The sequence below is a fragment of the Cannabis sativa genome, chromosome 9, assembly GCF_029168945.1.
Source record: "Cannabis sativa cultivar Pink pepper isolate KNU-18-1 chromosome 9, ASM2916894v1, whole genome shotgun sequence".
Lineage (NCBI taxonomy): Eukaryota > Viridiplantae > Streptophyta > Magnoliopsida > Rosales > Cannabaceae > Cannabis > Cannabis sativa.
Genome location: NC_083609.1, coordinates 3,010,249 through 3,036,017, shown reverse-complemented (window position 1 = coordinate 3,036,017; position 25,769 = coordinate 3,010,249). Strand labels below are relative to the sequence as shown.

General features: G+C 31.9%; 4 protein-coding genes across 8 annotated transcripts; 3 read left to right on the top strand and 1 right to left on the bottom strand.

Moving 5' to 3' along the window:
• Nucleotides 1-821: 821 nt before the first annotated feature.
• LOC115721693 (pre-mRNA-processing factor 19) lies at nucleotides 822-7,811 on the top strand. The gene is made up of 18 exons (XM_030650758.2): nucleotides 822-1,007; nucleotides 1,088-1,173; nucleotides 1,824-1,895; nucleotides 2,172-2,234; nucleotides 3,266-3,352; nucleotides 3,747-3,888; nucleotides 3,993-4,111; nucleotides 4,308-4,424; nucleotides 4,571-4,666; nucleotides 4,829-4,888; nucleotides 5,280-5,354; nucleotides 5,933-6,037; nucleotides 6,296-6,415; nucleotides 6,514-6,591; nucleotides 6,683-6,779; nucleotides 6,899-6,950; nucleotides 7,143-7,213; nucleotides 7,295-7,811. Exons 1-18 carry the CDS (start codon nucleotides 995-997, stop codon nucleotides 7,408-7,410), a joined length of 1,569 nt encoding a protein of 522 aa, XP_030506618.2. The 5' UTR covers nucleotides 822-994; the 3' UTR covers nucleotides 7,411-7,811.
• Nucleotides 7,812-8,021: 210 nt separating this feature from the next.
• On the bottom strand, nucleotides 8,022-11,282 carry LOC115721694 (uncharacterized). Its single transcript, XM_030650759.2, has 8 exons — nucleotides 10,988-11,282; nucleotides 10,001-10,449; nucleotides 9,820-9,892; nucleotides 9,653-9,733; nucleotides 9,451-9,514; nucleotides 8,656-8,743; nucleotides 8,472-8,556; nucleotides 8,022-8,366 (listed from the first exon to the last, which is right to left on the bottom strand). The coding sequence occupies exons 1-8, from the start codon at nucleotides 11,090-11,092 to the stop codon at nucleotides 8,328-8,330; spliced, it is 984 nt and encodes a 327-aa protein (XP_030506619.2). The 5' UTR covers nucleotides 11,093-11,282; the 3' UTR covers nucleotides 8,022-8,327.
• Nucleotides 11,283-13,568: 2,286 nt separating this feature from the next.
• Nucleotides 13,569-16,484, top strand: LOC115722931 (transcription initiation factor TFIID subunit 11). Of its 4 annotated transcripts, none has more exons than XM_030652315.2 (5): nucleotides 13,569-13,811; nucleotides 14,759-14,927; nucleotides 15,293-15,814; nucleotides 15,896-15,995; nucleotides 16,099-16,484. In XM_030652315.2, the coding sequence occupies exons 3-5, from the start codon at nucleotides 15,368-15,370 to the stop codon at nucleotides 16,224-16,226; spliced, it is 675 nt and encodes a 224-aa protein (XP_030508175.1). In that variant the 5' UTR covers nucleotides 13,569-13,811; nucleotides 14,759-14,927; nucleotides 15,293-15,367; the 3' UTR covers nucleotides 16,227-16,484. The 4 variants fall into 4 exon arrangements, with proteins under 4 accessions (XP_030508175.1, XP_060959754.1, XP_060959755.1 ...); XM_061103771.1 differs by having other exon boundaries at nucleotides 13,608-13,811; nucleotides 14,796-14,927; XM_061103772.1 differs by having other exon boundaries at nucleotides 13,615-13,811; nucleotides 14,819-14,927.
• A 3,057-nt stretch (nucleotides 16,485-19,541) lies between these two features.
• LOC115723144 (plasmodesmata-located protein 2) lies at nucleotides 19,542-22,462 on the top strand. Of its 2 annotated transcripts, XR_009684384.1 has the most exons (4): nucleotides 19,544-20,937; nucleotides 21,042-21,155; nucleotides 21,285-21,346; nucleotides 21,983-22,462. XR_009684384.1 is itself a non-coding variant. In XM_030652579.2 (3 exons), exons 1-3 carry the CDS (start codon nucleotides 20,160-20,162, stop codon nucleotides 21,290-21,292), a joined length of 900 nt encoding a protein of 299 aa, XP_030508439.1. In that variant the 5' UTR covers nucleotides 19,542-20,159; the 3' UTR covers nucleotides 21,293-21,647. The 2 variants fall into 2 exon arrangements, 1 of the variants encoding a protein (XP_030508439.1); XM_030652579.2 differs by lacking the exon at nucleotides 21,983-22,462 and having other exon boundaries at nucleotides 19,542-20,937; nucleotides 21,285-21,647.
• Nucleotides 22,463-25,769: the final 3,307 nt, after the last annotated feature.

Here is a 25,769-nt window from a genome sequence, read left to right as displayed (position 1 = left end):
ATTTATTTATTTGACGTCGATTTCATTGTTCTTGCTCCATCTCACCAGAATTAATGGTTATTTTCTGAGTGTTCTTGTGTTGCTGTGGTAGTTCTGTTCGTGGGTGTGGAAGATGGAGGCTATAAATACATTTCTTCTTCGTTCTCTTTGGCTATTTTTGTAGTTTTTTTTTATTTTATTTTGGTTCTCCTATAAATATATTCGACGAGCTCATTGACAAAAGAGTTTTGAGGTGTGTGGTTATTTTATGTTTTTCTAAGAGGTTATATATGTTCATTGTTTTACATTTGTTTTTGTGTTGTTTTAGTAGTTTTTTTATTCTGATTTTTTAGGACTAGACTTGCAAATATAGCTGCTATTACATCTGATGTTAAGGCTGTGCAGAAGATTGTTAGTTTTTTTTAATCCTTTTTTCCTTTTGTTTTGTTTGATTTATTTTAGTATTATTTTACAGTTGTTTTGACATGATTATTTATTTAATGTTGATTTCACTGCTTTTGCTCAATCTCGTCAAAATTAATGGTTGTTTTCCGATTGTCCTAGTGTTGCTATGGTGGTTCTGTCTGTGGATGTGGAAGATGGAGGCCTCATATTTTTTTTGGTATTTACAGTATAAAAGAAAAAAAAAAGACAGTATAAATGTAATTTCTGCCGTGTGGCAGCAAAATTGAAAAGTATTACCCGAAATACAGTATTTTTGTAAAAACCCAAAAAAGAAAAAGTAGTTATAACCAAATAGGGCCTTTAGAACCTGGACCCGAAAACGAAACAAATAGTATGGGCCTATAAGAGCTTGGGCCCAGATGAGTCCAGCCCAATAAAAATGGGTTGTAAGGAAACTTGAATATTTCTTCTTTTTCATTTTTGTATATTTTGTTACACCAAAACACAAAAACTCCCTCTCTTGGCTCGCTGCTGCTTCTTGCTGAAACCAACCAGAGCCAGCTTCACTCCACTCACCCAAAACCCTAAATCCCCAAAAATCTCTGCCACAATGAACTGCGCAAGTAAGTTACCTTCTTCTTCCTTTTCCCTCATTTCTCCCTTTCACAATTCTCTGATCTCTGTTTTTCACTGCTCTCTACAGTCTCCGGCGAGGTGCCGGAAGAGCCCGTCGTTTCGAAGAACTCTGGCTTGCTCTTCGAGAAGCGTTTAATCGAAAGACACATATCGGTAGGTTTTTTTTTTAATGTTTCTTGGTGTATATCATGTTTTTCGCTGTCATTTTTAGGGTTTTTGCTTATTTTTTTTTTCTGCTTTGGTTTGATGAGAATGTTGTAAAGTATTGTTCTTTCTGTTTAAATTATGTTTAGATCTTGTCTGGAATCAAATGTATTACTAGTAAAATGATGAGTATGTAGTAGTTTGAATGCCTGAGGGTTTATAGGAATTGAGCAAGATTTGATTATGTTTTTCCCTAACTTGGTTATTTGCTTGTTCATTTCTTCTCAGTTAGAAAATATAATATGAACTTTAAAGCTAGGATTTCCTTTTCTTTTATGTCTATAATGTATGCTAATACTTCACGTGGCTTGAGTTTCTCGTTTTATTTCCAATGAGTTTTGGTTTCGACATAAATCTTTGGGTTCAACGAGAGCCCCAAATCAAATTTGCAAAGCAAGTTTGGGGGTTTTTGGTGTATCAAGATGTTTATATAAATATATATTGATAGATAGATATGTATGTATGTATGTATGTCTGTATGTATCGCAGGGGCCATTGACTGTGTGCTCTTTTACACTTGTCATTGCATTGTTTCAGTATGAATTTCGCATGAATGGTAGATAAGAAAACACTTTGATACATCTTTTTCATGCCACCAGGAATATGGAAAATGCCCAATAACAGGCGAATCTCTTACTATGGACGATATTGTTCCTGTTAAAACTGGAAAGGTATGCTTAAATTGCTTTCGCTTTTTCTGTTTTCTTTGTCTTAGTAGTGTTCTTCTTCTTGGAACTTTTGTTTAATTCATGAATCATCTTGAATGTGTGGGGCCTTGCCATAACTTGTTGGGAACCACCCACGACAATGGAGGATAGAGATCCCTTTCTCGCAGCCATTGAATTTGGCTTTCCGTTATAATATGATGCTTCAACTGTTCAGAGTATCAAAAGTCTGTTTTTGCTATAATTTATGCGTTAACTTTAGTGGTTTGTATTGTAATGCAGATAGTTCGGCCAAGACCTGTACAAGCTGCTAGTATCCCTGGAATGCTTGGAATGTTCCAGACTGTATGTGGTTTTACTCATAAGAATTACTATATTTTAATCCAGTTAATGTAGAATAATACTAGCTAAACTGCTGGACTTGGTGGATGAGTAATCTTCATTAATTTTTGTTTTTAATTTAGTTTTGCTATGTGTATAATAAATAGTGGAATATGCTATATATTCTGTGCTTCTAGTCAAATGGAAAGTCAGACTTCTGTTCTGTGTACCTTCTCTATCTTTGTAAATGGGGGCTTTACAATTTTGCTCTATATTTATACTGGATAGTTATTATGGATTGGACATGGATCATGATGTGCAACGAGAACCTATGCCATTTAGATTTTTTTGCTTCTCACACTTAATGTTCCATCTCGTGAAGCAATTGCACAGTTGGCATTTTGATAGTTCTCGTGATATAGAGCTGAACTGGTAATGCGTTTCAGCACTTTGTTATAGCTACTATTAATATTCATCAATTTATCAATGATTGGGAAATAACAGCTTTATCATGGGGCTGGCCTAGGAAGTTATTGACAGGCTTGCTATAATTTCTGGGTGGTAATAGGATTTTGTGCTTTTGCAGGCAGATGCGAAATATTGTTAAACAGTCCATTAACTTTGGCTTTGCATAATAAATGAATAGATTATAGATGCATGGTTTATAGATGGGCTAGTTACTCTTGAAGACTTTCTATGACCAAGCAAGAGGCTATTAGATAGGATAATAGGCAAGTACTGGAAGAACCGAACTCAATTATCAGTGTCATACTCTGAAGAAATTGAGTTCACTTCCAATAAGTTAGTTAAATTTCTTTTAGAAATTTTGATAATAAATCTCGAGTAATGGCTGAAATTCATATCCCCAATCGGTTTCCGTACCAGTTAATTATTTTCTATGCCCCTGTAATTTTATGATTGTCATGCAGCCTATGATATTGACGTATCATTTCTTTTTTCTTCATTTTTTTAAGGAAATAAGGCGACACTCCTATTGTATATCTTGTATCAAATTCATGCTCCTAATGTATAACTCCCATTTTCAATGAGAATAGGAATGGGATAGTTTGATGCTATCCAATTTTGCATTGGAACAACAGCTCCATACTGCACGACAGGAGTTGAGTCATGCTTTATACCAGGTATTGTTTGAGTTAAATTGATTAGGCAATTGAATTTTTCATTCTCATTTGCTATGGGCTTTTATTTTTCCTTTCTGTTATGTTTCTTGATTCAGATCATATTTATTCTTTATGTTTTATTTTGTTTTGTTTGGATATCTTCTCTACTAATATTTCAATGCTACGGTTTGGCCAATCATTTCAATTATTTGTCAATGGATCATGATATTGTGAAGAGGGATCTAACTTTAATGTTTCTATTTTATAAGTCACTTTACATATTTTTTCTATTTATTTTTTAATCTTAAATATTTGTTTCTGATTGAACTTTACTTATTTAATTTTTCTTCCCAAAACCTTTCCAGGCTAGAATGTTGATATGCCTAATTTGTTGTTTATTTGTCATTGGTGGCAGCATGATGCTGCATGCCGTGTGATTGCAAGACTAAAGAAAGAAAGAGATGAAGCAAGATCACTACTCGCTCAGGCTGAGAGACACATCCCCGCATCAACACCCATTACAGTAAATGCGTCTGCAGTTAGCAATGGAAGAACAGGTCCTTTTTGTTTTATATATGCTGCTGTGACACATTTAGTGTAATTAGACGTTTGGATTAAAATAGTTGAGCATTTACGTGAATCCATTAATTTCTGTCTATAGTTACTCCTGACGAAGTGGGACCTGGTGGAAAGAAAATCTGTCCTGGAATATCAGCTAGCATATTTGATGAGCTTACAGAATGTAATGCTGCTCTCTCGCAGCAACGGAAAAAGCGGCAGGTACAGTCTCATGTTTAAAGGTTACTTTGGTTTGAGATTTTATAAGCTCTCTCTTAAATCGTCAGTTTTATTCCTATATTTGGTCTTAAATGGGATCCAATTCACGGATGGAATCTTTCCTTTTCATTATTTATTATTTGAGATATATTTTTTAATTTTAATTTTCAATTGTTGGTTTTTGATTTGGCTTACTTAGATACCATCAACATTGGCTCCTATTGATGATCTAGAGAGGTATACTCAGATATCTAGTCATCCACTTCAGAAAACAAGTAAACCAGGCATTGCATCTATTGATATACATCATAACAAGGTATGGGGTTTGTTGCATTTGTTAGTTTCAAGCAAATTTGTTTTACGTGGACAATTGAGGCAGATAGTACATATATGTTATTTGAATCTGATTTAGTTCTCTGATCGATGAAAGCTTTTAATTTTATTTTGCACTTTTTCTATCAGGACATCATTGCAACTGGGGGTTTTGATACAAATGCTGTTATATTCAATCGATCTTCAGGGGAAATCTTATCTACTCTTAGTGGTCACTCAAAGAAGGTTTATTTTTATTTTAAGTATATTCTATTGTTTGATGCTTTATATATATGTATAGGTTTATTTTTTTTTATGTTGTTTTCTCCTTATAATTTTTATATATGTTCTTTTTGTTTTAACTTTTTTTTATTAAACCTTATAAATAGTTAATTGCTTCTTTGGTAGGTTACAAGTGTAAAATTTGTAGGACGTGATGACTTATTCTTGAGTAGTTCAGCAGACAAGGTAAGCTACATTCATCCTTTTCACCTCAACTTTGGATGTCAGTGGGTCCCTACTGTCTTTACGTTATTTACAATTTTTTAAATTCTTATTTGGTCTGGAGTATGATATTTTGATGTCACTTGTCAGAAGTATTAGGATTTAGACTTGCAAACTTAGAAGTCGGGATTTCTTGTTACTTTTACCATTTATCTTAAAAGAGAAAAAGATGGTTTCAACAAAGAAAATTACTTAATGATAATTTCAATATTTACGTACAATTCCTGTAGGAGTTTCCTAGAAGCCTTCAATTTTCTCTGAAAGCTGTTTTACGTTCCTCACATTTCCTTAAAATATAGTTTCTATAATTTTGGGTAGAAATTGACATTAAATTATACGTATCTTGATGTTGCAGACAGTACGGATATGGCAAGGGTCGGATGATGGAAACTATAATTGCAACCACGTTTTGAAAGATCATAATGCTGAGGTAAATTGGTTTCAATTTATGCAACACACGCAGACACAAGAAAGTTTGAATTTACACTCAAATGGCCTATCCTGGCTACCAAGTCTGTTGCACTGTGTAGAGAAGTATTAGAAATGATCTTTAGAAAATGCTTGTGACCCCTAAAAGGTTTCATACATGGTGATTTTCGAATGGGGATGGAGCAACAGTGAGCAGTTGATCCTCCTAACCTTTCGCTTTGCACTTACATACACAACAATAATATTTTCCCTTTTAATGGATGGCCAAGTAATGGAAGTAATTAAATTAAATTGTCAATAACAGGGCCCTACCTATTATGAAATTCAGTGTGTGAAATTGCTTATGGAATTGCATTAAGCTTTTCTGAAAAATCTGGCTTTATTAATGCGTATAGTGCAGTAAAGATTTTTACTTAGGTTGAACTAACGATTCTATGGGGTATTTCTAGTGCCATTGGTGACCGATATTTACTTATTTGCTGGCTTCCATGCCTCTGGTTTGTTTTCTTTAGTTTTTTTTTTCCTGCTAAAATTTGGAGTTTCGTTTGTTTTTCCTGTTTAATAGTGTTTTGATTTCAGGTGCAAGCAGTTACAGTTCATGCCACAAATAATTATTTTGTCACTGCTTCTCTTGACAACACATGGTGCTTTTATGAGCTTTCTTCTGGATTGTGCCTCACTCAGGTCTTAATTTGAATCCTCTTTTGATCATTGCAAACGTTATAGACTATCAAAATCCTATAAAAGTTTACACATTCAAAATTGATGCACGTTGTTGCATAAATCTTCATAAAGTCGTCACATTTGTATCTACGAACATAAATTGACTGGTGTATGTAATTGTTTTCTGCATGAAGTTTGTAAAGCTTTACTTGTATATAAAGTTGTATTTTATTATTTCTGGGTGAGTAGAAAACTAAATGTAATTTCCCATTCCTACAGGTAGAGGACCCTACAGGATCTGAGGGTGGCTACACATCCGCAGCGTTTCATCCTGATGGTCTTATCCTTGGAACGGGAACCTCAGAGGCTATTGTTAAAATTTGGGATGTGAAAAGTCAGGTATAGAGTTATTTGTAATCTCAACCATAACTCTCTCTCTCTCTCTCTCTCTCTCTCTCTCTTAATGATCTGACTTGGTTTACTTTATTTGTTTATAGACAAACGTTGCCAGATTTGATGGACATGTTGGAGCAGTAACTGCTATATCTTTCTCTGAAAATGGTTACTTCCTTGCGGTATGTGCTTTTTTTTTAAAAAAAAAAACAAAATGCAGTTGAATTGTCTATTAGATGTACCATGTTTTGATGTTGGGTCTGAAATGGACAGACTGCAGCAAGTGACGGTGTGAAGCTCTGGGATTTACGTAAATTGAGGAACTTCAGGACATTTGCTCCTTATGGTTCAGAGACGCCAACAAGCTCTGGTATGTACATTGGCATACATGTATTTATTTAATGAATGATGTTGACGATCTGGTTGTGACACATGCACATAGATTATTCTAGGCCAACTTTTGTATGATGTGTGATGTTCTTGTTGCAGTTGAATTCGACCATAGTGGAAGTTACCTTGCACTTGCGGGTGCTGATATAAGGTGTGCTTCGAAAACTATATTTGTATTTTGCTATATTTTTATGCTGATGAGATGGCACCACTCACCACCCCAGAATAAGTAGAGCTTAATGTAATTCAATTTTGAGGTGGTACTACTATATCAGTCTTCTACCTCGAAAGAAATTTGATGAAAATAAACAAAGGACTAACGATTAGGATTGTACTTCTGCAGAGTTTACCAGGTTGCAAATGTTAAATCGGAATGGAATTGTATCAAAACTTTCCCTGATTTGTCTGGCACAGGTATGTATGCATACATTATAACCATCAATGGTACAGAACTGGATTTAAATTAAGTTTTCTCACACTAATTCTTCATTCTAGGTAAAGCAACGTGTGTAAAATTTGGCCCGGATGCAAAGTACCTTGCAGTTGGATCAATGGACCGAAACCTCCGGATTTTTGGCCTACCAGGGGATACCGAAGCAATGGAGTCTTAAACCAACATAAAGTCAATCTAGCTAGAAAAATTACTGTTGTACCTCTACTTGCTGATTCATTTTTGTTGGGCCTGAATACTGATGATTAGTTGGATGTGGCCGTGTATGCTCCCAGTTCCGAAACAATGAACTGGAAGAGAGCTGGAGGCAATTCCTACATTTGAGCATTATGCGGCAACTTCATCTTCTTCTCATCTGAGTTGTGACATTCTTAATAGCCAGTGGTTAGAACTTAGGCACATCATCTCTCTTTCTCTTGTACTATTTTGTTCTTTATCATGTGATTTTTTTCTCTTGAAATATACTGTGGTTTCTGAATGGTAAAAAATGGAGTTATGATTATTGATTGAGAACTCTACTCGCATGTAATTTTTATGAAATTGTTTATTATTATTGATCAACCCACTTTAGCCTCATACAATCAGGTCATCAGTTGAAAACATTAGTGAAATGGCACTCAATTACTCATTATTACAATTAATTTTATATTTTGCCATCTTTTATGAGTAATATTAGAGCAATTTACAGCATGAAGTTTTATAGAAAATGGTAAATCTCAAGCTTTAAAAGAATAGAATGCCAGAATTTAAACTAAAATAACACCAATAAAATTAGCTGCAACAAAACTATATATGTAGTAGAATGCCTTAAGTTATGTGATTTGAGAATTTGAATACATTTTTTCAAGGAGAAAAGTAAGACTAACAGCTTGTTTCTAAGGATATAAATAAGAATAACATGTAACAATAAATACAATTAGCTACAACAAAACTATATATAACAACAATTCATTCACCCATAGAGTAATACCAAATCCCTCCAGCATCTAAATGGTAAAAAAGGGTGAAAGAAAAGGAATAAAGAATTAATCATAAAATTAGAAAAATGGAGATGAACAGAGTGATCTCAGAGTCTTGTCAACGAAGGTATTGCGACGCATGCGTGAAACCCCATAGCTGCAAAGGTTAAGAAAAAGCATTAGAGAATTATATGATTTTAAGCCAATGTGTTTTATGGACTAATAAATATTATGGTGTAAGTGTAACAAACATGTGAAGTACCTCAACATTCTTTAACTCAAACTCTTGGTTATGAGCCAAACACATGTTTCCAAATGTTTCACATGGTCCACTGGTTCCATTTAACCTATTCAAACCAATGTTTAAAACCATGATGAGAAAAATGAAGTTCTTTTTTTAAGTAGTTTAATTTTATCAGAATGAGTAATTTCATAAAGCAACTTACAGGTCTCCATCCAAATACAATGCAAAGTTACCACCACCTCCAAGTGCAAGCAAGTTGTCTAGGCATATGTAATAATATCTGTTGGCTCCTATTTCAACAAATCAGACTGTTAAAAAATTTACAAGTATTTACATAGAGAATTTCTAAAAGGCACCACTACAATCTAGCACTTTTTTTGGTGTAATTAAATATCGAATCTCATATAACTTAAGAAAATAACTTTTAGGAAATAACGCTAATCAATCATAAGCCGCCACCTATAGAAAGTGTTGGGCACCACTGATGCCCAATAACAATGCTCATTTATAAATACTGATCTTCAGAAATCTAAACTGTTCACTGAATTCACACATACACATATAAATCTTGAATATCCTTGAGCCCCTACATGCTCATTCCTAAAATTGTTTCAAAAAAATATATTTTTTTTATAATTTGAAATGGTATTGGATTGTGGTTCGAAAACACTATTAAGAGTTTGAAAATGAGTGGCTTTACTAAATATAAATTTAATAAGGTTAATTTCGCAAAGGAACCTGAATAGATTAGTATCTTAACAAACAACAAACCACCCTAGACAACTACGAAGAATGAAACAAATAGTTGGATTTGAATTTTAAAATTCGAACAACAGATGCACAAGAATTCAGTTCTGGTTAAAATGAGCTGTTCAGATCTTGTTATCAAATACATACTCCAGCAGTAACCTTTTTGATGAGCAAGAAATAATGCTAACTTGTGAATTTTATAGGGAAATCATGTTAAATAGAGTATACATAAAATAAAAGTGCTTACCGGTTGGTCTGAACAGTCTCGGTTCACCATATATAGTTGTAAAAACAAATGTTTGGTTCGTTCCCTAATAACAATAGAGAAAGAAAAACTTATTCTCAAACTGAAAACATAGAAAGAGATACATATTTTTTTCAGAATTGTGAGGAGATGGTGAAAACATATACATGGAGTTCATATCCATAAAGTAGTAGGATCAACTTACTTGATATTTTCTCTTTGCAGTAGGTCTTAACGGGCAATCTAGAAGGCCACCGAAAATTGCCCCTTGCTTATCTCCTACAATCTAGAACACAAATAGCTGCCCTACATTATCTCAAATTTCTTGATGATATAATCTTATGAATCAACTCAACTCAAGAGTATCCATACCAGCAAACAAGGACCAGGAAGTTCAGCACTTTTGCGGATAAGTGTACGAAGTGATATGCCATGTTTCAACGTACTGCCCTTCATTTTAAATATATCAAATACTGAATAAGAGCCAAATGCCCAAAATACAAAAGAATAAAGCTACTTTAGCAGCAGTCATGTAATATCTTAGGAGATTTACCTGTAAAGCAACACCCATTGACACCCCTTAACAATGTTCGGGATTGATGAAAACAAGAATTCATACAAGTCTGCAGAAATAAAAACAGAGTCATCCATGAGATAAGGTGAAGGCTTCTGGGTACTGTGCTCATCCATTGCTTCTTCAAATGCTTCGGAACTACTTGTGCTGCTACCCTTGGACACCTTGCCAATGCTGTCGATGATTTCGTCTTTTTCATGATCATTTTGAATTCCCTTTCTGTCATTTGCTGCATTACATGATACATCACTACCCAATGGCTCATCACGGTGTTTAAAGTTTCGGTTATTGTATCTAACAGGTAAGGATGGAATTAGCTTGAATTCATGTTGATGCTTGTCTGATCCTGATCCATTAAAGCCTACTGAAGGAATAATGTTGGAAATGTATGAAGAAAATGATTTTCCCACTTTAGGAGACTGTTTGGCCTACACATTTACAATACAATACAATACAATACAGTACCCCACATCAAAAAACTTGAAACTTAAGCTGAAAGACATGAATATTCATTTTGAGATCAAAATTCAGCTGCTTTTCAAATAGTGCAGGGGTTAATAGAGACATATTATTCATACCCAAATCATAATTGCACTAAAACTTGAACATGTTACTATACACAAGTTAAAATATTCTCCTCTAAGAGACCACAACAACCCTATTGAATAAAACCATGGACTCATACAGCTCTGAATTTAAGCTTAAGAACAGATCAATAACTCTCAATTTTGAAAAACCCATGAGTTTTAATAGCTTTTAGAATCAAATTGAGTTCTCATTAAAATAAAATGCAACAAATTAACAATAAAAATCCCATCTTTATTATTGTAATTAAAGAAAAAAAGCAAAACCCAATTTTAAAAAAACAAAAGAGAGATAGAGAGATTACTAAAAGAGTCAGATCTCAAAAATACAGTGTGGAATGAACATTGTTAAGCTAATCCATTAAAGCTCAAAAATTGATACCTGGCGATCTTGAGATTGAGGAGGAGGGGAAGAGATGGGTGAGCTTGTGGAATGAGGAAGAAAACGAGAAAGCTTCTCTGTTACTTTGTCTTTGAATGTATACATTTCTTCAATTAATTCAATGGAATTCTTTTGGAAGGTCTCTCATCAAAGGCCCTTTCTTTCTGTATTTATATTTTGTCTTAACAAAGTGAACGATGCGTCGGTGAGAGGGAAAAGTGACTCCAATCACAAAGGAATCCAAAACCCATTATATATACTTTTTCTGTTTTTTATTTTATTTTATTTTGTTTTGTTTTGAATTATTATTATATGGAGATTTTATATGTTCCAACAAACAAAATGTATTGCTAATGCTAAATATGAAATTTAGCTAGGTGGGATCATATGAATTTTTACTTCATATAGCTAGGTGGGATCATATGAATTTTTACCCTAGTGCCTCTCTCTCTCTCTCTCTCTCTCTCTCTCTCTCTCTCTCTCTCTCTCTCTCTCTCTCTCTCTCTCTCTCTCTCTCTCTCTCTCTCTCTCTCTCTCTCTCTCTCTCCCCTATGGAAACCTAGCGTTGTAGGGGATCTTTTCTTTGATCTCTTAGTTCGGCCAGGCCCGCTGGCCTTAGGAACTTAAGTGTGGCTTTGGTCGGGTTTTTCGATTGGAACTTTTTTCACGGATCGAGTCTCCTCTTGTTATCTTCCTTCTCTCTTAGTCTTCCTCTAGTTTGCCAGTGGCTTGGGTTTGATCTTCAATCTCGTATGGAGTCATTTGGTTGTAGGTGTCTTTTCTTCGATTTCGTGTTGTGGAGGTGGCGCGGTAGTTGTGGGTCGGGCTGGTTCTGGAACCCGGTAGGGGGTTTAGCTGGTATTGGGTCTTGGGTTGTCGGGGTCTGGGGATGTCGGGTGTGGTGTTAGGCTTTGGGCACGAATTTGTGGCAAAAGTTCATCATCATCTTCTCAGTTTAGGAGTTTGGTAGAGATTGGTGATTGTTTTGGGTCTGATTCATTCTTGGTTTGCCTCATTTTGTGCCTAGTTTCATTTGTTTTAATTTTTATACTATTTTATGTTAATTTTATTTCTATAATGATGGTGATTTGTCAGCGATCTACTGGATAAGTAGAATTTTTTATTGTTATGGCAGTTGGAGCAGGTCATGTTCTTAATTGGTGCGTCGATGTTTCATTGTATGGATCAATTTGCTTTAGTAGGAGTAATATATATCTCTTTCTCGGCCAGATATGTCTATTGGCCCTATATTTTTGTGGTAGCATGTTCTCTTATTTTTGGGTGCTTCGTCATAGTTGTTCGTTTGATTATTTCTCTTATTTCACGTGTGAATAATGGGGTACTTATGTCTCAATTTTTAGTGGAAGATTATTGGCTAATAATCATTGATAGGTGGATGTTGTCATATGTTTATTTGAGTTGGAAACCTAGCTTACTTCACACTTCTTTTTTATGCTTGATCACTAGTGGCTTAGTGGATCTTTCGTTAAGGTTGTTGTTAGGATTTTCTTTCTTTTTATTGTAAATGACTTGGCATGCATATTATTACGCAATCTTGGCTTGATATTTTAGAGAAAGCTCGTCTGGTTAATCTTGAGTTGTCTACCTCAAATCATTATCCGATTTTCTTGGAACCATGTATTCGGGTTATTACTCAGTGTGTTAAGTAATTTAAATTTGAAAACTCGTGGTTACGGGAGCCCACGTGTAAGCAACTGGTGAGGGGGTGTTTGGGATGTTAGTATGAAGCAGATCTCTTTGAGAAAATTTCTAGGTGTGGGGCACTTTTAGGTTATTGGGGTAACAATGTTACTTGTTATTTTAAGGAGAGGTTGATGCAGTGTAAGAGACAGTTGAGACATCTTCATCAAAAAATTGATGTCGATTCACAATAGTTGTATGAGGAAGAGCAACATAAGGTTTATGGGATCCGGACTCAAAAATAAGTTTTTTGGAAGCAAAGGGCAAAGCAATTTTGTTTTGATGTTGCTAATATTGTTAGGACCAAGTTAATCTAACTAAATAAAATTTTTAGTTCAACCAAAAAAAAGATAGCAATGGTGTGATACAAATTCTATTATTTATTATTATTATTATTATTATTATTATTATTATTATTATTATTTTTTGGAAATGGATACAAATTCTATTTATGTGTGAGATTTATATTAGAGGGTGATTCTACAATGTACCCCCTTAAAAGGGATGTACTGATACACCCTTGACTTGTTTCGACATCCAGAAAAATTTTTTAGTCTAATTTTTTTTTTCATATTCATGTACGTTATAGCTATTTAAGATAACCTACAAAATTTTGAGAAATTCTGAATAATTTACAATATAGAAAACAATGTTCAAACAGTCTATTTTACACGCGTATAAAATAAAATAGTCACGCGCGCAACACACTGTTTGAATGTAGTTTTCAGCGTGTTAAATTTTTCTAAATTTCTTAAAATTTTGCAGGATGTCTTAAATAACTATAACGTACATGACTATGAGAAAAAATTTCACTAAAAAATTATTTCGGGTGCTAAAAAAGACAAGAGTACATTAATATATCCAATTTAATTTAAGGGGTACATTGTAGAATTTCTTTATATTAGATTTAGATCATGTAAAAATGGAATTTATTCAATAAAAAAATTAGAAATATATTTTTGTAAATAAACAACCCAAAAGCGTATCTCTTTCTCTCTCTCTGCCATCTCCGGTCTCACTCCGTCGTCGGCCCATCATTCAAAGAAGCCTTCGTTCAGTGAAACAGCGCCGCCGAAAATTCCAGGGAGGAGCCACCGTCTCTTCTTCCTTCTCACCACGTCCGGTAAGGTTTCTTAGTCTTAGCCTTTTTTTTTTTTTTTGGTTTTAATACGATGTGAACCCCTAGTGATGAATCTCCAAAAAATGGCAGCAACTCTTAGTCTTAGTCTTGTTTGTTGATAAATGAATTTATGTGATTCTGAATTTCTGAGATCTTTAGTTTGTTGATAAATATAATCCCTATGTTTCGATTTTTTTTTTTTTTTTGAAACTGAAGTAATTTACAAGGTTGGTCTTCTTTTGATTTGTTTATATGTAGTTGTTGATTTCTTTGATTGAATGAAATTTTTGTTTGAGAATTCTCTTAATCAAATTATGTTCTTGATCTTGTATGCCATTTATACGAATATCTCTTAATTAGTGAAGCTTCTCAGCTGAGATGGAGAACTCTTGTTCTCCTAATTCATGGATGGTTTCCTTTTCTTCATACCCTAAAACCCATAACTCTCAGGTCTATAGAGGACAATGACAAACTTGTTCACTTTATAATTAAGTTAACAAACCTTCTATGCACATATTTGGTTAATAGAGAAAGACCCTTTTCATTGTTTGGTATATATGTTGGCCTCAAGAATGGATAATCCAACTGGAATTCCAATTTTCTCGAGGAAGTGAATGATATTTCCTAAAATTCTACTTTCATCAGTTGTTAAATATATCAGCATTGTTATTATTATTATTATTATCTTTAATTTTTCAGTGTTAGATTATAGTGAGACAAACAAACGTTAATCTTTCTATCTAACCATTAACATTTTATTGATTGTACAGTGTACTCTCAGATCATTTTCTTCTATATACTTCTGCAGTATATTCTTACTGTTGACTGATCAAACATCAAATAAGTTTTTTCCCCCCTTAATTATTACCTGATTTGTTTATGTTTTCCTAATGAGAACTAAAACGAGGATGGGATTATTCTATCATATTTAATTTTGATCGTCATATTAGGTGTGTTTCTTGCTTATTGAGAATATTTCTCTTAAAGAGCTGGCCTATTTGGTATGGTAGTTCTTGAGACACATGTGTGCTGCTAGCTAAGGTACTTTCAATTGATGAATCTCAACATCTGCAAAACTTCTTGGTCAGAATAATCCCAGAGGAAAAGCTTCTTCAGCAGGTAAATTTTCAAATTTATCCCCACGAACAAATGAAATTATTTCATTTTCTTATATATAGCAAAGAGCTAATAAAATAGAAATCTAAATATTTTTTTTAATATACCATATAACAAAACATATACACCAACAAATCCATAAAAAACCCCAAAACATTACCATAACTTTAAGAATATTCAAGTTATAGGTTTCTAGATAAGTAAAAAAAAAAAAAATTGGACATTTAAAAGTATGAGAAATAAGAGAATTTTATGTGGCAGGAATAATTAATTAATAGTATTAAATTGTCATTTTTCTGCCAATTATAAAATGGGGACATTGGGTTACAAGGTGACATATTTTTGAGCCATTTACTCTAATTTCTCAGGAAACATTTTCAACAAAAATTCCATCAAAGAACGAAGACAGTAAAGAGAGATCTAAGGAAGAAAGAAGAGGAAAAATGGAAGAACCCAAAAAGTTACCGAAGCAGCAATCCAAGGATCCTTTTGAAGCGGCCTTTGAGGAAGAGCAAGAACACAATCAAGAGGAGGATGAAGAAGACCTTGGTGGAGCTGGTACTGGTGCTACTGATCCCTCTACAGCTGTTTCTCGCGAAGACGATGACAAGGATAGAGATGGCGATAGAGACAGAGACAGAGACAGAGGACCATCTTCTTCATCCATGGCATTGACTGCTGCTCTGCCACCAATTCCTCGGAAGAAGAGAGAAGATGATGACGAGGAAGAGGAGGAGAATGTGGAGGTTGAGCTTGAAAAGTTTCCTTCTGCCTCCGACCCTCATAAAATGGCCAAGATGCAAGCTATTCTTTCCCAATTCTCTGAGGAACAGATGAGTCGTTATGAGTCCTTCCGCAGAGCTGGATTTCAGAAATCTAACATGAAAAGGGTATTCTTCTTTTTCTTTCTTGCTTCTTAATTATACATCAAAATCATTTCTTTCATTCAATTCAATTCATTTCATTTGCAGTTGTTAACTAGCATCACTGGAACCCAGAAAATATCTGTGCCTTTGACCATTGTTGTATCTGGTATTGCAAAGATGTTTGTTGGTGAACTTGTTGAAACAGGTACTCCTTTCTTTTACTCTTCAACTCTGCAAATTTGTGTGTGAACAAGTTCTTTATGTTTAGTAATGCACTTTGCTTGTTTTGTACTTGTTTATATGCACAGCTAGAATTGTTATGAGTGAGAGGAAAGAATCTGGACCAGTGAGGCCTTGCCACATTAGAGAAGCTTATAGAAGGTTAAAGATGGAAGGGAAAGTACCAAAGAGATCTGTTCCAAGGCTCTTTCGCTAGCTTGTCACAGCTCATTCTCTAGGTTCTTTAACCACTTTTGTATGTGAGTGTTTTACTTTAGGTTGTTTTGATGCTCTTGTACTTACATTTCTATGTCATTTAATCAATAGTAGCACCGAAACTGCAATAGGCAAAATTGAAAAAGAGCAGAATTAAAATGTATTCTTTTCAAAGTTGGCACATCACATGGATTGGAAGCCATGTAATTGCTCTTCATAAAACTGAGGCAAACAAAGCTCATTGTGGTTGAGTTTTCAATTTTCTTCTCAGTACATGAACAGGTTTTTAGTTGTCCTGAGGAATATAGAAGCAGAGTTTGGTAATGCAATGGTACAGATATCTCATATACCTCATTGCTGTGATTTTACCTTATCCAATGTTGAAGTACTTATGTTGTTTGATTAAGACAACATCAATGGGTGGTCTTAGGGGTAAGGGGTGTTGGAAATGGAAAGTGCTGGTAGGCATTTGTTCCAAGATTCGAATCTCTGCAGACTCGACAACCTTGGAGGTCTTCTGACCGAACAACAGAAGTCACTTCTTATAGTAGAAGGTCGAATCAACGGTTTTAAGGAGAGTTTGAAAAAAAAATTCAAGGCTTGTTCTCAATGACAAGAGAGCAATGTGGATGTGTTCAATTTCGGAAAAGGAAGAGGACATCAATAACAGAACCAACTAGTATTTTTCTTTTCATTATATTTGTGAATACTGAATAGAATGACCTTTTCATTATAGGAAGAGGACATCCCTAATAGATTCATTGTGGTTGAGCTACAATCATAGTTATTGGTGCATTTTAATATCGGGTTTTACGCATTTTAACTTAATAAATAATATAGAAAATCATTAATTAATTATAACTTATAAGACGTCATATCAGTGTAGTGTTAGGCACATTAAGGTGTCAAATAGCAATTAGATCTTTAAATAGATTTTGGGAAATATATTGGCAACGGTGAAAGAACTAGCTAAATTAAAGTTAATCTACCTTGTCTTGACAAAAATGAAATCTTTCATCTTCCTCTAGCAAACTTTAATCCCAAGGTAACATCTTTCAAGGGTATCCCCACATGGGCAGTCCCAACCCAACTCTCAAGTACTTAGTTAGTAGGCCTTACTCCACAACCCCTCTTACTCTAACTCTATCAACTCTACTTGTTGAAAGCCATACCTTCTTCTTCTATGAGGTTGCCACAAAAGTGGCTTGTGACTTGTGAGAGTGTGGAGTCATTTGTAGGTGAGGAAGTGGACGAGAAAAGTTGTAAGGTGGTAGGTGTAGGGGCAACGGTGCCCAACTTCTTAAAAAAAAAAATTGATTGTATATAGGCTATAACAACATTGAATGTACCTTGCATTAAAGGTGCTCTTATAATCCATTACTTCTTTTGCCACTAATACCACAATAAAGAATTGTTAAAAAATACTATTGGTATGTAACATATTCTTTGGTGTTATATCACTATTAGTGTAATTAAGTATCAAGTTCCATATAATTTTAAAAAATAATTTTTAAGAAATATCGCTAACCAATCGTAGAGTGTCACCTACAAAAAGTGTTGGACACTACTAATACCCAATAATAATACTACCATAAAATACATTTTCTTAGTTTTTTCTCAATATCTTAAAGTGTAAAGATAATTTTGTAAATGCTTTATTATTAAAGCTTATAGTAGCCTCTAGTCTTTTACCTTAAACCTGTTCTCCATTTTGATGATAAAGGAATGTAAGGCTGGTTGACTAAGCTAGGGATAATATCCTTACCAAGTTCCTTAAAAGCTTCCACCAATTAGAGATGATGAGTCAATATGTGTAGGCTATACCCTATAGGGATGAACAACCCAATTTATTGAGTTTTTTTTTAGTATAAAATTATTTAGATTTTGGGGGATAACCTATTGCATCACCATTTGTTAAATATGTTAAATTCAATTAATTAAAATTTCAATCACCCATAATAATGTCATATTGGGGAGCTCAATGCACTACTATAGTTATCTATTTTTTCTTTAATAAGAATTTATAGCTTTTTTTGTTTTATTTTTGTCATAACATTTAAAATATATTTTATTTTACATTATTTAAAATGTATATTATAAAATAGATTTGACCTTATGGTTACAAAACTCAAAAATTTGGATGTAAATGCTAAAAAAATTTGATTGAGGTCCTAAGTGATAATTTATATAAAGATTAGAATCCATGTGATATTTACTCTATTATTACTATTATTTATTTGGCTTGTTTATAATGCGTTGTATGATTTTGTACTCAATTATAAAATACAAAAAAGAATAAATATAATAGTAAGTATAACCAGCTATTGTTGTATGTACCATAAGGTCCACCACTTGAACAAAATACAAAGCTCTGTACATATTTGCAACTTGGTAAAGGGAAGAATACTTTTTCTTTGTCCAAATCTAATTAAATAAAGCTTCAGCCTTTTTCTAAATTAGATTTACTAAAACTAAATATTTTCCCAAATCTAAACTAGTTCAATCCTTTTATTTTATTTTAATATGTTATGAATACTTGATCTTAACTAAATCTTTCCTTATTTGGGATTGTGAAGGTTATGCTCACTCTAGGTTTTCACTAAGCAATAAATCAATTTTTAATGATATGAAAGAAATATTTTTTTTATCAGAAATTAATATTTAGGTGAATTCTTTACTATTTTCACTTTTATCTGAAGAATATATGATATTAATTTATGATGCTAAAAATAATATTCAAATATTCATTTGTACAGATTGATTATTTGAAATTTATTTTTAACTTCATAAACTATTTCAAAAAGAAAATTATAAATACTTTCTAACATTTAAATGCCTTATTACAAGTTTTTATTGTATTTTTTATGAAAATAAAAATACCATAATTATTCCTGTTCTCTTTGTTTTTGTCTCATTGTCGAATTCGAGTAAATAAAAGAAGAAATACCTTAATAGAAGAGAGCCACTAAAGAGAAGAAACAAAAATAGTTATTATCTTGATTAGAAGGGCTTAGTGTAGATTTAATATGCATTCTTGAACCCCAAATTTCTTCATTTTTATTACTATACTTATTATACTCTTGCTATATTATTTAAGATGGGTATTTTAAATCTTTCAAAATTTAGCCCTTTTGGGTATTAGTTCTCTGCCTAACTAAATCCCAAATACAAATGATGTTGGCAATTATAATATTAACTTACATTTTGTTTACATGAAAAACTAAACAAGAATGAATAGAAAAATAAGGAGTTACCCCACTTGTGAATTTCAAAGTGTATCATCATAAAGATGTACTTTAGTCAAACTTGATACACTTCTTCTCTGCCTCAATCAAAACCATATCCCCTTTTTAATTCATATAACTCTACAAACCTTCTCTACCCAAGAGAATATTGTTCCTACTCTCAACACTATTATTATTATTTTACATTAACCCCCATTTTGTTCTCATTCTCTTCAAATATTTAAAACAAAATACAAACATTATTATACATTTAACAAATACTTGAAAGGATTAGTATTTTTTTTTAATTATCAACATTTTCACATTCACTTTTCATACAATATAATACACTCTACTCATCTCTCTCTTTACTCAAGAAATAAATTTTTTATTTATTTAAAATTATGCAAATAATAATAAATAAATAAAAAGATGCCTCACGCACATCTCCAGAGGTAGGCCACACTAAAAATCAAAAAGTAAATAAATAAATAAAATAATAAATAATAAAAAAATACATTCACCACCACACAAAGACCAAAAACCCTTTGTAAAACACAATAGGGTTATAAGATCACAAAAATCTCTATTGAGTTCTTCTTTTTCCTCTGTTCAAACCAAAACCCATCTGAAAATCAACTAAAATCTCCAAAAAACCTGTCATGATTTGATCTTTCAAAAAAAGTTCATTTTTTTTCTCCAAACCCCAAATGGGTTTTCCCACTAGACCCTTTTCTCTTCTCATCCTCTTCATTCTTCCAATCCTAACAATTTTTGAGCTTGTTCCACTTACTGAATCTGCAGCTGATTACACTTCTCTGGTTTACAAAGGTTGTTCAAAGCAAGTTTTCTCAGATCCAACAGGGGTTTACTCCCAAACCCTTTCAGCTCTTTTGGGTTCTCTAGTTCAACAATCATCAAAGACCAAATTTTTCAAAACCTCATCTGGGAGTGGCCAAACCTCATTCACTGGTTTATTTCAATGCAGAGGAGATCTAAGCAATGCTGATTGTTACAACTGTGTTAGCAAACTACCTTCAATGGCTGACAATCTCTGTGGAAAGACAGTAGCTGCAAGAGTCCAGCTTTATGGTTGCTATTTGCTCTATGAAGTTTATGGCTTTGCTCAGATTTCAGGCATGGAAATGCTTTACAAGACATGTGGGAGTACTAATGTGGCTGGTACTGGCTTTGAGGAGAGAAGAGACACTGCTTTTAATGTCATGGAAAATGGTGTTGTTTCAGGACATGGTTTCTACACAACAAACTATCAACAAGTATATGTTTTGGCTCAGTGTGAAGGTGATGTTGGTGACTCAGATTGTAGTGAGTGTGTTAAGACTGCTGTTCAGAGATCTGAGGTTGAGTGTGGGAGTTCTATATCAGGACAAATTTATCTCCATAAGTGTTTCATTAGTTATAGTTATTATCCAAATGGGGTTCCAAGAAGATCATCCTCTTCTTCATCATCTTCTTCATCTTCATCAGGTATGTATATATATAACCATGGATGAAATGAAATAAAGGTTGTTGCTTTATGATGTTTTTTGTGTTTATCTGTAATGGGGTTTGAATTTTTTTGATTGATTCAGTTGGTGGAGCAAATACAGGCAAAACTGTGGCTATAATATTAGGAGGAGCAGCTGGAGTTGGATTTCTAGTCATTTGTATGTTGTTTGCAAGAAATTTGATGAAGAAACATGATGGTATGTAAAATAAAGATTGAATCTTTTTCATCTCTTTGTTTTGAATTTTTCATAAGAAAGATGAAAACTTTGGTTTTTGGGTTATAATTCTAATGCAGTCATTATTGGAATATATGTTATTTTGTGCAGATTTTTGACAGAGAAAAAGAAAAAGGAAGGAAACTTAAAAGAGGCAAAATAGCTATTTTGAGGTGGACATTTCCTACATGAGTTTCTGAATTTCTTTCCTTCTTTTTCTTTTTTTTTCTTTCTCAGAAGGAAATGGTGAAAAAAAGAACTTGTCAAAATTAGGGGGTGGGATTAGGGGAAGATAAGAAGAAATGGGTAATTAGGGGAAGCATCAAATTAAAGAATTTTTTTTTCACAAAGGTGAAAATTCTTATGTAGGAATGAAATGAATGTTTTGTAAAACTTCAATTGTTGAGAATTAAAAAAAAAAAAAAGAAAAAAAGAAAAAAAAAATGAGGAGGATCTTGTATTGTAAGTTGTAAACCATGGTATTTTTGAGTTTTTTATTTTTTAATTTTTTTTCTTATATATATATACAGCCAATAAGGCCATGTGGGTGTGTATGTCCTTTTTTCCTATTCTCCATACTATATTACATATTTTTTTTTTAATTTTTTTAGTTTTCTTCAAAACTTTTTTGTTTATGCTTTTTTGAAAGTTGTAAAAATCTCAATCTCCTCAAAACCAGAGAGAGAGTGTAACGCATTAGCTCACATCACACTCATTCACTAAAGACTTTATTTTTATTTTTGTTTTATTGATTTATTGTTTTTGGTTGACAATGACTGTAGTCTGTAACACATTATAATTATTTTCAGGCAAATCTTTGGATAGGTTGATAGGGCCATAAACGCATACCAACAACAAACAAGCCTATGATCTAATCTTTTTGACCTATTTTCTCTCTACTCTTTCTATGCACCATTTTTAATTTCTGTAATTGTTTAGGTTGTTATTAGTTAAACTCAATTAGTTGATTAATAATACAAGATGGTGCTTCATGTAATTTAAATCGGTATTTAACAAAATAAAAATAAAGGGTTAATTGGTTAACTAAGATAACTAGTACTATGAAGTGTCCTATAATAATTTTTATTAAAATAAAATGAGTGGGATTTAATATTAAATTGTACTAATCACAATATTACACCTTTGAGGTAACTAGTTATTTAGGATATGTCTATATTACAAAAGGGTTAGAAAATTTTGAGTAGTTTACAATGTTGTAATTAAGGTTTAAATATTTTGTTGTATGTGTAACTGTTTTTTTTTATAAGAGTGGTAAGTAACTATTTAGATCTTATTTTTAGCACTGTAAATTATTTGAAATTTTTTAAAAATTTACAAGTAGTTCTAAATAACTACAACGTAGACAATTATAAAAAAAATAGATTAAATTTTTTTTTAGATGGTGAAATAAATAGGGAGTGTACTATAGAAATTTCCAAAATTCCCCTTTAAGGGGGTGTACTACAGAAAGGTAACGTCTTGCCAATAATTAATTTTGTAAAAATTATTTAAATTAAAATATGTGAAATTTAATATTTAACTATATCAATAAATAGAATAATTCATCATGGTGTTGATATAGGGTGGGGGGCTTTAGTATTTCTAATTTTCTAGAGCATTCATTTTTTCAAATGAAAAAAAGAAAAACAAGACATACTCAAGTACATGATCTTTTCTTTTTAGTATTTGGTTTTAAATTCAATTTAATTCCAATAATGTATCATCTTTAATTATTATTTAATGAACAATGTTGATGACTTTTGAACAGTTTTAATTGTTATTAAGAAAACATAAGAGAAAAAGAAAAGAAAATTGAGAATACATTAAAAGAGATCTATTTTGTTTGAGTATTGTTATTAGGTATTTCATATTGATGTATTGCATTAACGGTTCTACATATTATTTATTAAATTAAATTATGCGGGATTTAATATTAAGATGTATCAATAACGATATACTATCTCTTGTGGTACTTGACACTTTAAATTGCCTCTTAGCATTTTTTTTTTTCAAACTTGGGATGAATGACTGAAACAGTAACTAATAATAAGAGTATTGTTATTGTATACTAGTAATATTTAACACAATTTAAAGATGACACTTTATAATTAGTTAGCAATATTTTTTAAAAATTATTATATGATGAAGAGCATGCAAGGCACCACGTTGTTACTTCGGCTACTTTAGTAGCATATGTCTAAATTACAACATTTGTCAATAATAATAATTAATAGTATAAAAGTACAAAAATATTTATGAAGATCTCTTATTATAAAAATGTTGTTAGTACTACGGTGATTTTATGTTTATTTGTTTATTATCATGTGTATATATATAGATTTGGAAAAAAGGTGGACAGGCTAGAATAGTTAGCAATTATATTTAGAAGAAGAAAAAGAAACATCACTTTGTTTGATTTTTCTATTAACCCACCATTCAATTTATTTGGCCATTTAATTTATAATTTTATACTTTCTTAATAATATTCTAAATTATTAGTGGAATCTACTTATTAAACTACTGAGTTTAAGAACATAAAAAATAAAAAATTGACAAAAAGAAAAAGGAAAATGCAATTAAAGAATTTTTTTGCTATGTTTTAATTGATTCCTACTAAAAAGGAAGTATTGTTATTGGGTACTAGTAATATCTAACACCTTTTATAGGAAACGTTTTACGATTAATTAACGATATTTCAAAAAAATATTTTTTTAAATTATATGAGATCCGATACTTAATTACAATAATAATTATATGACACTGAAAAAAGGTGTTAGACAGTAATAGTATTTTTTAGTAATTTTTATTTGAAATATAATATTATTTGTCTTTGATGTCATATAAATTTTTAAATTAAAATGTGAGATTTGATACTAAATTTTTGATAATTTTTTTTATATTTTTATTTGTTCCAAAATAAATTTTGAAAATAGCAATACACTAAAGAAGTGTTGAGTAAGAGGGTATCAAAAAAAAAAAAAAAATGGTTTCCAATTCCAAAACAAATTTGCTAGAGTGCTAAATTTAAGGTTACTCAAAAAAGGTGAAATGGCAAATCTTGAATATCTCTAGACAAGGACCATATATTATTTCTTACATTTTCTTAATAATTACTAAACATCTCTCTTTTATATTGAAAATGTGTGTATGAGTGAGTGTATAGAGATAAAAAAAAAAAGTTTGAGTTAGATATTTTTTTTGATATAATGTAAAAAAATATTTTCTTTTTAGTAAGTAGATAAATTAAGTATAAAAACTCAAGTATTTCTTTAATTACTAGCTAGTAGATTAAAATATAATAATTTAATATTTTTAAAATTAATATTTATAGTTATTTTTTTTAGTAATGACGAACCGAGAAATTTTTCTATGTGAGGGTTTAATTGTAAAAAGAATTGGATATACTTTAAATAAAAATGATCATAATTTATTTAATTTGTAGGGGCTTTTTTTATAATTTTGTTTAATAATTATCAAATTAAATAAAAAAATATTTAATTTTCTTAGTATGATTTTTTTTTTTTTTGCTTGAGCTAAAAGATGGAGCAAAAATTTTTTTTTGCTACAGCCCCCACAACCTATTATAATATTAAGTAATATTGAGAAATATTTTATATATATTTTATTTTGTATTTGATGTTCTATTTTCTATCATCTTTTGAAATTTTAAAAGAATTGATAAAATATTACACTTAAAGTTACCAAGTCGTAGTTATAAGTGTAAATTTATACTACACTTACAATTACTAAATTATGATAAAATTTTAGTAATGAATAAAATAAACCACATACCTAATTACTCAATAACTTAAGGACTAATTAATAAAGTAATATTATACCATCATATACAAAAATTGGTTTCTTATTTTTGTATTTATCTTCTCAACTATTGAAACTATGTGACTTTGCAATATGGGTAAAAATAAAAGGGAATGACCCCCCAAAAAGCAAAAAAGAAAAAAAGGGAATCTCATAAGCAAAGCCATTCCATTAGAAAAGACAAAAAGAGTGACACAAAATATGAGAAGCAATGAAAAAAGGCAGAATGATTTTGCAGTATGAAATAGATTTTAGATATGAATTTGAGGAATGAATATGCATTATAGTAGATAGGGTGAGGGAGGGACCCCTATTGAGATTAGACACTCAAGTCGGTTTGTACTATTTTGCTATTGGACAATTTTCTATGAGTTGTTTCATACATTTTATGACTGTTTTAAGATGCTTCATAATAATTGAGAGAGGTGAAATTAATTCTTCTGCATGTGGGCTGGTTTGCCAATGAGATCTATATCTTTTTTTTTTTTTTTTTTTTTTTTGATTCAAGCATTTATATATTACATTGCATAACCTGGGACTCGAACCCAGGACCTCCAACACACACGCACCCTCATATGGCCACTTGAGCTAACCTCAAGTGGTTCAATGAGATCTATATCTATCTATATACATCTTCTTCATCTTTTAATTTCACCAACAAGTAGTACTAACTTCTTCTATTTTTTTTTAAAAAGAAAAAAAGGTTTAATTAAAACTTAAAAGAGAGATTTTTATGGTCATAACTCTTTTCATGGATCATGCTAGTTTTCTTTCCCA

Bases quoted from the DNA above. Each gene is read 5' to 3' on its own strand.
- LOC115722931 (XM_030652315.2), top strand. From the start codon at position 15,368: ATGGAAGAACCCAAAAAGTTACCGAAGCAGCAATCCAAGGATCCTTTT. The intron at 15,815-15,895 runs GTATTCTTCTTT...TTTCATTTGCAG, and splicing joins AGAAATCTAACATGAAAAGG to TTGTTAACTAGCATCACTGG. The intron at 15,996-16,098 runs GTACTCCTTTCT...TTATATGCACAG, and splicing joins TGGTGAACTTGTTGAAACAG to CTAGAATTGTTATGAGTGAG.
- LOC115721693 (XM_030650758.2), top strand. The intron at 6,416-6,513 runs GTATAGAGTTAT...ATTTGTTTATAG, and splicing joins TTTGGGATGTGAAAAGTCAG to ACAAACGTTGCCAGATTTGA. The intron at 6,951-7,142 runs GTGTGCTTCGAA...GTACTTCTGCAG, and splicing joins CTTGCGGGTGCTGATATAAG to AGTTTACCAGGTTGCAAATG.
- LOC115723144 (XM_030652579.2), top strand. From the start codon at position 20,160: ATGGGTTTTCCCACTAGACCCTTTTCTCTTCTCATCCTCTTCATTCTT. The intron at 20,938-21,041 runs GTATGTATATAT...TGATTGATTCAG, and splicing joins ATCTTCTTCATCTTCATCAG to TTGGTGGAGCAAATACAGGC.
- LOC115721694 (XM_030650759.2), bottom strand. From the start codon at position 11,092: ATGTATACATTCAAAGACAAAGTAACAGAGAAGCTTTCTCGTTTTCTT. The intron at 9,734-9,819 runs GTATGGATACTC...TTTGTGTTCTAG, and splicing joins TTCCTGGTCCTTGTTTGCTG to ATTGTAGGAGATAAGCAAGG. The intron at 8,557-8,655 runs GTAAGTTGCTTT...TGGTTTGAATAG, and splicing joins TTGTATTTGGATGGAGACCT to GTTAAATGGAACCAGTGGAC.